The following is a 16201-nucleotide window of genomic DNA, read 5'->3' on the forward strand; positions in this document are numbered from 1 at the left end:
GGCCAGCATTGGAGCACCCTTACAGCCGGGGGCAGGGCAGGGCAGCGCAGCACGTACAGGATAAACCTACCACAGCCCAGCCCTCCTGGCAGGTCTTGTGACCGAGAGACTGACTGTATAATCCCACCCAGGGAGACACTGTTATCGGAGGGCAGACAACATGTGCTGTGCCTGTCAGCTGCTCTGGCTGAGATGGCAAGAGTGCCCGGGGAGTGCACGCAACTGGTTGAAGTTTTTTTTAGCGTTCTAGGTCACGTTTTTGGAATTGTATGGGTTTTCTCTGATTGCAGACCTACCTGCACGTAGTAAACTTCCATTTGCCACATGCCTCTTGCTTTTCAAGCATGGTGTGTCAGCTGTCGGTGGCTCTGCAGAAACTCCGCTGAAGAGATGAGCACGCCCGCGAGGTAGTCGCCCTGGGGGCTGGAGTGAGAGAGGCGGCTCGCGCAATGTGTGGAGTGACCACTCAGACCCACGCAGGTGGGCAGCTGGAGGGCCCGGGGTATGGCCATGTCTCCTGCGCCGGGAAAACTCTGCAAGCACGCGCCGAGAATCACAGGATTACCTCGAGAGATTCTGGAACAGGGCTGGAAGCTCCTGAGCACAGCAGCTCTCCCGAGAAGCCGCAGAGGTAATAATGGTTGCATAATTAGCATTTTTGGGGGGTTGGAATCTTTCTTAGACTTTCATTACCTTACTGTCGTGGTTTGCAGTTTTTGAGTGCTTATTTTACATTAGAATGTACTATAGCAAACGAGGTTTAATTTTGGAATTTCTCTCCGGTTTCCTTCTCATTGTCAAAATGTCTCCCCGTCTATATTAAAATATTGTTTTACATTTTTTGTCCCGTTACTCAAAGACAAAGACCACAAGGTTCCAGTGAGTAGACCTGATAAGGCAGTCCTACCTTACAGAACTTTGTTTTTTCTTAGCTATATTTAGCATACTGAATACATTTCCATTAGCTGCATCTCCGACTACTCCTTAAAGTTTCAACCAGAGTTGCTGTACAGTTTGAATTATGCTACAATACTAAAACTATTTTCTACCCCCTACCTATACTTCCTTTACACAAGTGAACCTGTGCCAAACCTGTGTGCCGGGAAGTAAACCGCAACGGTGTGGCACAGTGTACAGGGCAGATGTACATTGAGTCACGCAGGCCCCGATTACCCAAGAGTTATTCTAGGGTAAGACCATTATAAGTATGTTTTACCTAAGAAGACAAGTGTGACTTCTGTTTTAAGCCTGTAGTAAACCGTCGTAAATTGGGCACCCATGTGTAAAACACCGAGCCCCAAGATTTGTTTGAGTGGTGAAATAACCCCTCGTTGTGTCACTCAGTAGGCATATTTGGATGCCTGTCTGCCTGCTAAGCAGTAGGCTATATTTGCTGTTTAAACCTGCATTTTCAAAGTTAAAATTAATGATTAAAGAAGTATTTTTGGAGAATTTAATGGACAGTTTTTTGTGGAATTCAACTGAGTAGGAGCACAAATACTTTGAATGATCATGTTAGGTGTTCTTTTCTGGACAGATGGCTTCTGTTTGGGCCGTGACCAGCTTCGGAATTGAATGTTGGGCACAGTATCTTGCCCTCCTCTTGGCAAGTGACTTCTCTGTGTGCTTTCCTTCGAAATTGTATTCAAGTTGGGTATAGTTATTTCTTGGAGGTGATTTTGTAAGGTACGATGCTCGCCTGTCTTTCTGGGTGAATGACTGATTCATTCAGACTGTACAGGCGGAAAGGTTGAGTCTTTCAAAGAACGTGTTTTCTGGTTGGTTAATCATGTCAAAAGCCACATCAACTCCAAGTTCTGGACAGGTCGCTGCTTCTGGATGTACAGCTTAAAAGAGTATTGCCCCATCTGGTCTAGGGTTTCTGTAGCCGAGTCATGTGGTGTCAGTAGGAGGTAACTAATGCTATTGAAGTAATTTAGAGTCGAAGCAGTTGTCTTTACAGTTTGGTGACCACAGATGAGATGAAAATTATGATTGGCATTGAAGATCACTAATAATACATGTTATCAGTGATGCATGTGTCAAACTACACGTGTTGAGTTTTACATGTGTGTGGATCTTCGTTAAAACAGTTTTCCTGTAACTGTGACCTGACTGTACCCATGTATAATGGCCCCTTATTGTTGTGGGGTAACTGTATTTGTAGATTTGCTATATGGTGACCACTTTGTTGTAAAAACAAACTCCTTGCTCAGTCACCAAATAATAGCTCGCCTTCCATTGCATTAACATATTTACAGCTGATTTGACTACAGTCCGTGCTTCACTGTCCATGCATGTCTTTGTCTCGCTGAAACGCACGTCTTAGGCAAGTTAGGGCGAAAATGGAAAAGTAGTCTGCAGCGTTTGAAAATGTTTTCAAGTACAAGTCATGCCAGAATTATGAGAGTCTGAGTATTTAGTGCATTCGGCTTTGTTTCTTTTAACACCCTGTGACCAGCAATCACACCAAAAATAATGTGTTTTGTTGCATTATGCAAAATGAGAACCGAATATCCTGTAGGTGCTTTTGGTTAGTTTTCTTGTGAATGTACTGCTTTCAGTTGGTTTGAGAGCATGTCAAGGTGCAGCCCTTCACCCCAGTGCAGAATCCCTCACACTCTCCTCCAGTGTAGAACCAGTACATTTGCCTTTCGACTAGTTGCTCATTCAGTCCTTGGCCTCTCTACTGAGGCACTCAATATGGGGACAGTTTTTGTCCATTGTGGTAGAGTTTGGGTTTGAAATATGCATAGTGCCCAGGTTACGATCCGATCCTACAAACCTGGTCTCCTAGCTCTCTGGTTTGTAGATCCTAATCAAAGCCTACTGGCATCTCTAGCCACAAATACTGTGTATAAGTTCTGTAGAACAATTATAGATGACTGCATGATGGTCCCATGCCTGTACTGTTTCACAGCATTACACATGTATAATAACTGTCCAGAACCCGTGTTTTTAACCCTCACTGATGAGTGAGAGCAGAATAACGCAGGTTGTGATTAGAAACTGGCACCCCCATTTGTGGCTGCCTGAAGCCACCAGTGCCATAATATGAACTCGATGATATAACAACTTCTCCTCCTGGCAGTGCAAATTGCAGATGTCCCTTCCACTGAGGTGGATGGTGGAGACGAATGCCCCCGAAAAGAGGAAAGGGAGGCCTATAGATTCATCATATGTGACATACTATGCTGGGTGGGAACGGTCCATGCTGGTACCCCTTTTTAGGTCTCGCTGGAATAGCATCCGAAGGATGCGTCCAGCTGGAGACGTATAGCTGGCCGTCACGGGGGAATTAGGGACAAGAGGGTGTTACGAGCGTTTCATGTGGATTTGGGTGCGCGAACGCGCACGTCCAGCCCCGCGCCGTGCACATCCCCGGCTCCTTCTCGAAGTTGGCACACATGCGCGTGCATATACACAGACAGACACTCGCTCACTCACCCCCCCCCCCCCCCACAGTCATCGGCCTCTTTTAAACACACACGCATACACACACGCATACACACACGCATACACACTGACTCCAAGACACATACACACACACGCACGCTCACACACATACATAGCCCCCGCCGCAGCTCTTAGTGCAAATGGCGGACTCGAGACAGCCAGAGAATGCCCCCGAGAGCCACCAAGGCGAAGCCCCACTCACCGGCTTCCTTGGTGCGGCGGCTCTCCTCTCATCGGCAGCTGCAGGGCTCCTCTATGCCGGTTACCACGGGCTCTCCCTCACTCGTGGAAGGCGCCGGCAGCAGGACTCTTCCTCCCTCCTTCTCAGGGCAAGTGCACCGGGGCGCAGGGTAGGCTCCTGCCTGCTCCGGTGCTCAAAACAGCCGCGGCTCTTCCGTGGGAGGCGGGGTAGGCTCCCGCCCCCCTACTTCCGGTTTCCGGTTGTCCCGCCCGGCCTGCCTGACTTCCTGGTCGCAGGCCGGCGGCGATGTTCGGTTTGTCCCGGGCTGCGGCGGTGATCCGGGGGGACACACGAGGGGTAGGCTCCCTCCAGAATTTAATTATAAAGCGAGGTAACACTCGCTACAAGTGGAAATACGCCGCAATTTGGGGCAAATGCCGGGTGGGCACCGGCTTGTTTATATAACGTAATACTTGTATGTGACCTTTTACTTAGTGCTGTGTTTTTAGCAGAAAATAGAGCCAAATCTACTTGCAATTGGATTCGAACTATACTCTCCGGATTTTAATGTCTGCATCTACTCTCCATTCTCAATAAAAAATGACACTTGAATGGCAGTAAGGGTATCACAATTCATTTGATTCTGCCTCCCAGCCTGCCCTCTCCACTTTATATTTGCATCTGCTCACTATACTGGTCCTGTTCTCTGCCTTCACCAAACAAAGCCTTAATTATTATACTAGGGTGGCATTAAGAGTACTAGAATCTCCTCATTTCCACTTTCCGTCGTTATATTTCAGTCTACTTGCTTTGCTGGTCCTGCTAGTTATTGTAGGCCTCTGTAGCTTTTGTGAACTTGTGTGTGATATATAATGTTTTGTGAATAGTAGGCATGCTTCAATTATTCCCCTGTGTGTGTCTTTTTGTTGTGTTTGTGCTTTGACTTTACAACAATGTGTTACAAGTTTAGTTTTCTTCTGAGGCTACATATAGCATCACTGCATTTCATACGCAACTCTGGTGCTTGCTTCCTGTTTAAGAGTAGAACTGAAGTATGGGCAAATAAAGTACACAAGTCGGTGACATGTTGTGTGTGTTTCCTCTCAACTAATTGAGAAATGCCTCTTGCTAGTATTTCTGCTTTATGGACGTTGTTGTGGACTCGTAACGAAACATGCAGAGATTTATTGCTAATGAACTCTTTGCTTTTGGGTTAACTGTGCGACCCACTAGAAAGGTTTGGATGGCAATGTCCAGTTTTTATAGTTTCTAATACTTTGCGTCAACCCACATCTCGGCACTTCAGAAATGAAAATGTGTAGTACAGAGAGATGACACATTTTGTTAAGAGGACCACAATTTTGGCACGGAAGTGAAGATTAGAATTGTGATCTGATCCTTTCAGAACTGACGACAGAGCCTATCGCCCTCACTCTATCTATCTGTCTGTCTGTCTGTCTGTCTGTCTGTCTGTCTGTCTGTCTGTCTGTCTGTCTGTCTATCGCCCTCACTCTATCTATCGCCCTCACTCTATCTATCGCCCTCACTCTATCTATCTATCTATCGCCCTCACTCTATCTATCTATCTATCTATCTATCTATCTATCTATCTATCTATCTATCTATCTATCTATCTATCTATCTATCTATCTATCTATCTATCTATCTATCTATCTATCTATCGCCCTCACTCTATCTATCTATCTATCTATCTATCGCCCTCACTCTATCTATCTATCGCCCTCACTATCTATCTATCTATCGCCCTCACTATCTATCTATCGCCCTCACTATCTATCTATCTATCTATCTATCTATCTATCTATCTATCGCCCTCACTATCTATCTATCTATCTATCGCCCTCACTATCTATCTATCTATCTATCGCCCTCACTATCTATCTATCGCCCTCACTATCTATCTATCTATCGCCCTCACTATCTATCTATCTATCGCCCTCACTGTCTATCTATCTATCGCCCTCACTCTATCTATCTATCTATCTATCTATCGCCCTCACTCTATCTATCTATCGCCCTCACACTATCTATCTATCTATCTATCTATCGCCCTCACTCTATCTATCTATCGCCCTCACACTATCTATCTATCTATCTATCGCCCTCACTATCTATCTATCTATCGCCCTCACTATCTATCTATCGCCCTCACTCTATCTATCTATCTATCTATCTATCTTATCTATCGCCCTCACTCTATCTATCTATCGCCCTCACTCTATCTATCTATCTATCGCCCTCACTCTATCTATCTATCTATCGCCCTCACTCTATCTATCTATCGCCCTCACTCTATCTATCGCCCTCACTCTATCTATCGCCCTCACTCTATCTATCGCCCTCACTCTATCTATCGCTATCTATCTATCGCCCTCACTCTATCTATCGCCCTCACTCTATCTATCGCTATCTATCTATCGCCCTCACTCTATCTATCTATCTATCGCCCTCACTCTATCTATCTATCTATCGCCCTCACTCTATCTATCTATCTATCGCCCTCACTCTATATATCTATCTATCGCCCTCACTCTATCTATCTATCGCCCTCACTCTATCTATTTATCTATCTATCTATCGCCCTCACTCTATCTATCTATCGCTATCTATCGCCCTCACTCTATCTCCCTCACTCTATCTCCCTCACTCTATCTATCTGTCTATCGCCCTCACTCTATCTATCGCCCTCACTCTATCTCCCTCACTCTATCTGTCTATCGCCCTCACTCTATCTATCCTATCTATCTATCTATCTATCTATCTATCTATCTATCTATCTATCTATCTATCTATCGCCCTCACTCTATCTATCTATCTATCTATCGCCCTCACTCTATCTATCTATCGCCCTCACTCTATCTATCTATCGCCCTCACTCTATCTATCTATCTATCGCCCTCACTCTATCTATCTATCTATCGCCCTCACTCTATCTATCTATCTATCGCCCTCACTCTATCTATCTATCTATCGCCCTCACTCTATCTATCTATTTATCTATCTATCTATCGCCCTCACTCTATCTATCGCCCTCACTCTATCTATCTATCGCCCTCACTCTATCTATCGCCCTCACTCTATCTATCTATCGCTATCTATCGCCCTCACTCTATCTCCCTCACTCTATCTATCTGTCTATCGCCCTCACTCTATCTCCCTCACTCTATCTCCCTCACTCTATCTATCTATCTATCTATCTATCTATCTATCTATCTATCTATCTATCTATCTATCGCCCTCACTCTATCTATCTATCGCCCTCACTATTGCCCTCACTCTATCTATCTATATATCTATCGCCCTCACTCTATCTATCTATATATCTATCGCCCTCACTCTATATATCTATCGCCCTCACTCTATCTATCTATATATCTATCGCCCTCACTCTATCTATCTATATATCTATCGCCCTCACTCTATCTAGCTATCGCCCTCACTCTATCTCCCTCACTCTATCTATCTGTCTATCGCCCTCACTCTATCTATCGCTATCTATCTATCGCCCTCACTCTATCTCCCTCACTCTATCTGTCTATCGCCCTCACTCTATCGCCCTCACTCTATCTCCCTCACTCTATCTATCTGTCTATCGCCCTCACTCTATCTCCCTCACTCTATCTATCTGTCTATCGCCCTCACTCTATCGGCCTCACTCTATCTATCGCCCTCAATCTATCTATTGCCCTCACTTTATCTATCGCCCTCACTTTATCTATCGCCCTCACTTTATCTATCGCCCTCACTTTATCTATCGCCCTCACTTTATCTATCGCCCTCACTTTATCTATCGCCCTCACTTTATCTATCGCCCTCACTTTATCTATCGCCCTCACTTTATCTATCGCCCTCACTTTATCTATCGCCCTCACTTTATCTATCGCCCTCACTCTATCGCCCTCACTTTATCTATCGCCCTCACTCTATCGCCCTCACTCTATCGCCCTCACTCTATCGCCCTCACTCTATCGCCCTCACTCTATCGCCCTCACTCTATCGCCCTCACTCTATCGCCCTCACTCTATCGCCCTCACTCTATCGCCCTCACTCTATCGCCCTCACTCTATCGCCCTCACTCTATCGCCCTCACTCTATCGCCCTCACTCTATCGCCCTCACTCTATCGCCCTCACTCTATCGCCCTCACTCTATCGCCCTCACTCTATCGCCCTCACTCTATCGCCCTCACTCTATCGCCCTCACTCTATCGCCCTCACTCTATCGCCCTCACTCTATCGCCCTCACTCTATCGCCCTCACTCTATCGCCCTCACTCTATCGCCCTCACTCTATCGCCCTCACTCTATCGCCCTCACTCTATCGCCCTCACTCTATCGCCCTCACTCTATCGCCCTCACTCTATCGCCCTCACTCTATCGCCCTCACTCTATCGCCCTCACTCTATCGCCCTCACTCTATCGCCCTCACTCTATCGCCCTCACTCTATCGCCCTCACTCTATCGCCCTCACTCTATCGCCCTCACTCTATCGCCCTCACTCTATCGCCCTCACTCTATCGCCCTCACTCTATCGCCCTCACTCTATCGCCCTCACTCTATCGCCCTCACTCTATCGCCCTCACTCTATCGCCCTCACTCTATCGCCCTCACTCTATCGCCCTCACTCTATCGCCCTCACTCTATCGCCCTCACTCTATCGCCCTCACTCTATCGCCCTCACTCTATCGCCCTCACTCTATCGCCCTCACTCTATCGCCCTCACTCTATCGCCCTCACTCTATCGCCCTCACTCTATCGCCCTCACTCTATCGCCCTCACTCTATCGCCCTCACTCTATCGCCCTCACTCTATCTATCGCCCTCACTCTATCTATCGCCCTCACTCTATCTATCGCCCTATCTCTTGCCCTCACTCTATCTATCTCTTGCCCTCACTCTATCGCCCTCACTCTATCTATCTCTTGCCCTCACTCTATCGCCCTCACTCTATCTATCTCTTGCCCTCACTCTATCGCCCTCACTCTATCTATCTCTTGCCCTCACTCTATCGCCCTCACTCTATCTATCTCTTGCCCTCACTCTATCTATCTATCGCCCTCACTCGTCGCCACCACAACATCACTCAGCGCCACCACAGCATCAATCTGTGCAACCATTCAACAACAACTGGTTCAAATATGTTCTTTCAATGTTTCAAGCTTTATTACAAATGTCACAAAAAGATGTTAATATTTCACTTCTGTTCTTGGATTTTCATCACAATAAAATACACTGAACATAATCTTCACAAAAGTAATTTACAAAAGTTTACGCTATTGCCATTATAAATTACAATAACTTTTATATAAGTACTAATTATTAAAAAAAATTAAAAGCCATTATTTGTAATATCAATACATCTAAGTCATGTAAATACAACACATATAGCATTACAAATGCTATAGGTGTCACATTTGCAAAAGTTAAAACTATTGGCATTGTAAATGACCAAGCTATTAATTTCGCTATTTTCAAAACCAACACATAAATAAAAAAAATTGTCATTTACAATACCAATAGCTCAAACTTTCCTAATGCGAGACCTATTGCATTGCAAATGCTTGTTTAATCTATGTTTTGTAATACAATGAATTCTATTGCACTGTATTGTGTATCTTGTATGTCGCAAGGTTTATGCATCCTTTAACCATCGTGTGGTAACTCAAATGCGATAACATTTTAGAACAGAAAGGGAATGCCTATACTTAATAGAGTATGCAGTGAGATTTTCATGCAAGGATACCCAACGCGGGCACTTATTTGTAACAAATGCCTCCTCTCTGTTAACTCTATAGCTTATAATATCCTAATGCTTCAGCAGCCAATGACCATGTGTTACTCTCTGTTTCTCAGTGGAGAAGCGTGGCTCAGTGGTTAGAGGCGGCAGACCCGGAAGCTGAGATCAGCCGTGGACCAGGGTTCGATTCCCCGCCTCGGCGGGTCTCGGGCTCAAAAATTCCACGGACTTGACAATTCTCGCTCCGGTGCCTACTCGACTCACGGGGTCACACTCTGCGACTCTGGGCAATAGCTTGCTTAATCTCCACTGCGGCCCCTCGCGGCGGGATGCCTGGCTTTCACCTTGTGAATACCCTGCTGGGGTATCTCGCAGGGGAATACCAGGACGGGTTCCCTAAGCAAGCGCCTTGAGACCCCTGGGTGATTCGTGCGCTATATAAATCGAAATACATTTACATTTACATTTTTTTGGCAGATGTTGCTTAGCTTTTCTCAAAGTACTCGTTCTGAAATGACATAAATGTGCATGTCCGCCACCTTTGCTTCGCAGGTACACTAAACAACCTCACACTGGGCATCTTGGCTTACTTTAAACCAAAGCTCCCTAAGGCGTTTTACAAACCCATACTTCTCCAAGAGAGCATATCCCGGTAGCATTTCATGCATGTTCTAAAGGGTATCCTAGTTAATGAACCAATCTATAAACTAGTAATATGCCCCGCCTTTCATCACTTCCGTGTGGACCGTTACCTCATGAGCATGATTTCCAGAATATCCATTACACTTCTTCAAAGTGCATTATCCCGAATCATCTGCTGCACAGTATGAAAATGCCTGTTATCCGATGTCATAAAAAGGTTTGGACTGGGCGCATATTAAACAGAACATCTACAACCTGATTTAGACATGGATCAAGCAATCAATCGGGGGTTTATATAGCGCGCTACTCACCCGTGAGGGTCTCAAGGCGCTGTGGGGGGGGGTGGGGGGGGCAGGGGGGTGGTCAGTGCTGGATCATTCGAAGAGCCAGGTGTGGAAGGCCCTTACGTAACGTGTGCATGGTCGGGGAGCGTCTGATGTTAACCGGGAGCTCGTTCCAGGTTCTGGCTGTGATGTGCGGAAAAAGCTCTCCCGCAGGTTCTGTTCCTGCGGATGTGGGGAATGGTATGGTACATGCTGTGATTTCTGGGAGGAAGACCCAGGAGGCAGATAGGTACAGGTACTGTATTCAAGTACAAGTTAAGGAACCCCACCAGGAGCTCGTATGTAACCAGCTCAGACCCCAGTCGTAGACAGAAACTTCAACTGACAGGGGTAGAACACTCGCACCAATCACATCACACATTCACCATGGCTTACAATGTTCCACACCATGCTAAATCAAGACATACCAAGGTAGAACAGAAGACCGAATACTACACATCTTCCTCTCATAAAGTGCAAAAACCTAAAAAACAAACCCCAGCATCAAACACATAATTGCCAAACGAAAAAGAGCACAACTTTGACTTAAAATACACAATTTACACTGAAACAATGCAAGTAAAATAGACCCTTTTGATCCATACACACACAAGAAATAAGTTAAAACCCAAACACCACTGCACACAACTTCACACAGGACAAATATCAACAAGCAAGTTAACACACCTCTTCACACAGGGAATTCAACTGCACGCCCACGCAGGGCACACAAAACCAAAAATAATCTCAACACTAGTAATCTGCATTTGCATCACACCCACTGGAGTACTCTCCACGCAAACAATACACAGAAATAAAACACATTGTAGTGCCCACACGCTAAGCAAACGGCACCTGGGCTTTGAACCCAGTGGAATACGCACTCTCCATGGAAAAAGCACATGGGAATAAAACACAGTGGAGTACCCACAACACACAGCCATCACTTCCAGTGGAATATGCACCTTCCACCTTCCACACAAACAACGCACAGCATCAGAATACCCTGGGGCCCACACTCCCTACCGTGTGGCCAGCAACCAATAGAATGCCAATAGGCATAATGTGGACGCTGTCGTCACATACCAAAATACACTCAACACTACACACACTCCCTACTCATGAACCCACTAACGCAGTTGCACACAGTAAAATACTACAATCAACTCCGCAATCATCGGCAATGAAGTCGGATGATGAGGTACATGTTCCATGTCACCCAAAATGAAACACTCCTTTGCACTAAACGTCCAATAATGCCACATTCATCATCAGTGGAATTAATTAAAATAAACCCATGTATGAGCACAAACATTGCTATACTTTAGCAATGGAGAAAATTTGCAAGTGAGGAAACAGAACAGGTCAGTCCTACTTCAATTTTTGAAAGCCTGGATAGTGCGTCTTTCATTTCACTGAATTCCCCAGTCGATGGAACATCAGGTCCAGAACGCAAATGGCATGTCCTATGACAACACAAATGGTATCTGGAGGCGCTGATAGTGCATTGCACACCAGACTGTCCTGTCTGCACAATGCAGCACTGGTAATCAAACAACACCAATTAAAGTTGTGCTCATTTTGCAACATGTACTTGCTGACAGCTGGTTCTCCAGAAAGCCACTTGTAGCCAGCCAGGCCACCAAAAACTTGAGTGAAAGCAAACTCCCCTAGACCCGATAACTTACACTGCAAAAGTGCCTCAGAGAGTTCATATGAGCAACCTCTTTTCATTCTACACTGTGCTTTACTTTTAGTATTGTGCGGATTGTATTTTCTGACTATGCAGCACCATTCTTTTCTGTGCTGTTCGCTCCTTTCAGTGTACAACAGTACCATATAAGCCACTACATCACAGGGCTCACCCTCATCATACTGTGCTGACGCTCCTTGTGAGACTGGGCAGAAAGGGGTTTGGCCTTTTGAATGCAAAATTGTAAAAGCTGCTGCAACAAACACATTGTTGGCTCTCCTGGATCAGGACTGCTCGGCGCTGCCCGGTCTACTCTGCCACTTACACTGACAAGTCCTCCCTTAAACTGAATTAGTAGCCCTTCATGCAACACCTAGCCGTTGAGTTAGACTCTGGGATACCTGTCTTAATTAGATCTACTCCTTAGCGCGTACTCCTGCTGGCACACACTCCTCATACAGCTGCAGCGCCCTGCTTTGGGGCTGCCAAGTCCTGTGGCAATGGTGAGAGTTCCTTCTCCAGGTTGGCAGTTACTTCGGTCTCCTTCAAGCACCTTTAGTTTTTGCAGGTCGCCGCTGTCGCATTTCGACGATGCATGCTGATAGGAACATCATGAGGCAGGTAGGTACACAAACGGGTACTTCATTAAAGATCAAGTTATAGTAAGGGAAGCCCACCAGGAACTAGGGTGTAACCCGCTCAGCCCGAACTGTAGACAAAAACTCCAAATGGCAGGAACAGAACAATCACACTAATGAAACCGCATATATGACTGATAACATGCCACACCATGCTAGAACCCAAGAAACACCAAGCTAGAAAAGAAGATGGGCTACAACAATGTGTTGGATCTGAAGAAGATCCTCTTATTACATTTCTTTATAACCACAGCACCCTTATGCTGGAGGGAATACTACCAGTGGTTTCTCAAGTGTTTTTGCCCTTTCAAAACTTGTCAATTTAGATGAGATCTGGCAGCAGGATTAAATGATGCAGCAGGGGGTCCCTTTTGTGGTCACTGGTCAGTACCTGGATGAGCAGGGACTGGCCCCTGAAATAATCTGATGTACTATCATGAAATGCTTCCGCTTATTAAAGTAATAAACTGCTTTGACTTTTCATGACACTATAATATTCTAACACTATCTTTGTGGCATGGTTTACATGCCATATGTGTTCGAGGCTCTGATTGTGCAGGGGCTCTCTGAGTCTGCCCTTGTCTTGGTTCTGGCTCGGTTTGCCCCTGTTAATTTGTAGGCTCGCCTACCACTACTCTTGCACAGGCACTTATCTAGATGGCGATTTAGGCTTGTGTTGTTAACTTTTAGTGCTTTCATTTCCTTAAAATTCTTCCATGCGTTCTGCGCAGCCACCAAGCCGTGGTGTTAGTATTACTCTGGTAATACGGTCTGTAAACTTTCTTGAACACATTTTGGAGAGATATATGTTATTGCATGGTTGTCAAGCTTCCAAGTCCTTACCCTGTTTCACATACGTTTGTTCGAGCATCCGACCTTGGCAAGGGCCCAGTGAAGCCTCCCTACATGCACAACTTTCTCTTCACTTTAGGGGACAGGGTGGAAGCTTCGTTCATGGCAGTCTGAGGATTCGGATCATTTTCAAGTGTTAAGATATAGTTATTTTTCTTCTCTTCTCGCTTGCATGTGCCATGTGGTTATGCATAGCTTGAAAGGTTAGTTTAGTCAGCGCAAAGCAAACCGTGTCTCCCCAAGAGGCATGTTCGTGTGTGCTTACTGTACAAATCTCACGTGTTGGTGCAATTTCAGACTGCTGAATTAACCATATTATATATTTTATTGCATCGTCAACGTGGTCCCGTTTGTCCATGCTGGTACAATTAATGACGTTGATATTCGTTGGCCTAGAACGTGTAATATATGATTTATGGGGTACGGCAAGTTACATGGCGAACTGAAAAGTTTAATTTTACCTTGGCGAGTGAGCTTGCCCATGCAACATCATCAGGTTCCCAAACTTCGTATTTTGTTTCATTTGGTTGCCTAGTATTATTTTTTCTCTTAGGCGTGACTAATATCTACCCTGAACACCATTCACCTCGCAAAGAGGTACGGCTGAGTCATTCCACCAGGGCCTGAAACTTAAGCCCCTAAGGATAATGCCGAGAATGATGTAATACATCTTAATAACACAAGCAGACATCACCATACAAAGCCACATTCTTGAATGCTTATTGTTGGTGATTGAGATGCATGACTGGGTAATGATAACTGCCTGTTATTTCCCCTCTACGAGGGTATCCCCTAAAATGTTTAGCAAGCATCTTTGCGACATGCAAGCGTATTTATCTGAGATCATTTACTGTTTTAGGTACTATGAGGTTGGTAGTTTCCTCTAAGAACCGAACATGCTGACTTTTGGGTATGTAACGCATTTCCACTACTGACTACGTTATATGATACCTTGCAAATTGTTTCACGTCGGTGCTTCTAGGTGCTTTTTCATGACCCCGAGCTCTGCACTAGGCTGACGCAGACTGTGGCAGAAAGCATGCAGTGACTGGGTTGCTTCTGCATCTATCGGGTGAGAAAGAAGCACTAGGTTCCTATGAATGCCGCCCAACTGAATAAGAGGTGGTTAGTTTATATGTGCTTAAGGGCTAGGCCACACGTGCGGCAGCATTATGCTGTGGAAGTGGCAGTGGGCCAGTACTGACAGGGTTTGCGTCCAGCACGGTTAGGAAAGGAGGCCTGTCTGGCTTGAGTCGTGCTGGTGTAACAGCGGGATAGCCGGGTGCATATTTTCCTTTCCTCATTGGATCTGTGCGGTGATGGTTGTATTGATGTGGCCTTACTCACCAGCAGCAAGTGAGGAAATTGCAGTACAAAAACGGGTGGACAGTAGAGACTGATGTCAGATACCCAACAAGGAAGCAAGAAGTAAAAGGCATGCTAGAAAGAAAGAGGGAAAGGCAGTATTGTCAAAGCAAATAGGTCTGTGAACTAAAAGGCCAACATGTTGGCTTTGCCAGTGCTTGTTTTTCATCACCGCATATGAACGCATGCATCTATCGAAGAAAACCCATTCCATGATGGCTGCTGATGCACGCACACTCATCACAATGCATATGCATTTGTGCTTTATTAACCTTTTCCCCACAGTAGATGTCTTAAAAATTCCCGATAGAGAGCGGGATGGGAAAGGTTGTAGAGAGGAGGGGGGGGATGAATCTGAAACACAGTTGAGAAGAGTGAGTGAAAATGACAGGTTTAGGGTAAAAGTGGTTAGAGCAAAAATGTGTGAAGCTTGGCGAGTAAAGATAGATGAGGAAAAGTGGAGTAAAGAAAGATTAGTATGAAGAGTAATGATAAGTACAGCCAGTAGAGTAACGACAGGCAGAGCAAGCGGAGTATAGAGAGCAGGGAAATTATGGGTACAGCAGGTGAAGTATTAGTGAGTGGATATGGGAAGTAAAGTCTGTTGAACCAGTAGGATGGTGGAACAAGCACAGAGACTCTGGGGAAAAGACCCTCCTTCCTTCAAATTTCATTTCTTAATGTCTTGTGACTTATGAACTGATTGAGGGTTAACTGCTGTTCATGTAGAGAGTCTCTTACATTTCAGAGAACAAGTCCAAGAAAAGGAGCCCCAATGCCTCAACTGGGAAAGTGGAGTTGAGCTGTACAGGCTGGTTTTGTGACAGAGATGTCAACATAGAGACTAAGCCAGCCAAAGGTCTGATGCGTGCAGACCTAGTCTGAGGTACCCAGAAACAAAGGTGAGGCCACTCATTCTGCCTGCAGATACTTGTTGCGTGTTAAAATTTTAATGCAAGTTCCTCACCTTTGTTACAGGCCAGCACTTTGAGTCTGCCAGACAAATTTTAGGGGTTCCTTTGGCGATAGTTAAACAATATTCCTCCCTGTTGTTTGCTTTTCTTCACAGGCGCACTGGCATACAATTGTTAAATTAGGTACTTGAAAAGATCAAGTTATTGAAAAGACAGGTGTGCATCCAACCAGTCAATCAGTTTTACTGCCTTTTGCGCATCTATGCATATGTGCGAAAATGGCATTACAAGGCAACTATGAGAAAGTGGTAATAGATATGTACACTGTGCAGTGGTCAAAGTGGGTGGGATTGGCAGGGCACGGCGTGACCCTACTTCTTCAA

At 45.4% G+C, this 16201-nt stretch overlaps 1 protein-coding gene across 4 annotated transcripts in view; it reads left to right on the forward strand.

Annotated features, from left to right (window-relative positions):
• Positions 1-16201, forward strand: part of FNIP2 (folliculin interacting protein 2) — a 459542-nt gene that overhangs the window by 119088 nt on the left and 324253 nt on the right. The window contains exon 1 of one of the 4 annotated variants that reach the window (XM_078677000.1): positions 130-631. The exons of 2 other annotated variants lie outside the window; for them this stretch is intronic. In XM_078677000.1, coding sequence (XP_078533126.1) covers positions 450-631 — 182 coding nt within the window. In that variant the 5' untranslated portion in view covers positions 130-449. Of the gene's footprint in view, positions 1-129; positions 632-16201 lie in introns of those variants that run through there. One more of the 4 variants, XM_078676998.1, reaches the window with a different exon arrangement.

The sequence above is a fragment of the Lissotriton helveticus genome, chromosome 2_1, assembly GCF_964261635.1.
Source record: "Lissotriton helveticus chromosome 2_1, aLisHel1.1, whole genome shotgun sequence".
NCBI classification, from domain to species: Eukaryota; Metazoa; Chordata; class Amphibia; order Caudata; family Salamandridae; genus Lissotriton; species Lissotriton helveticus.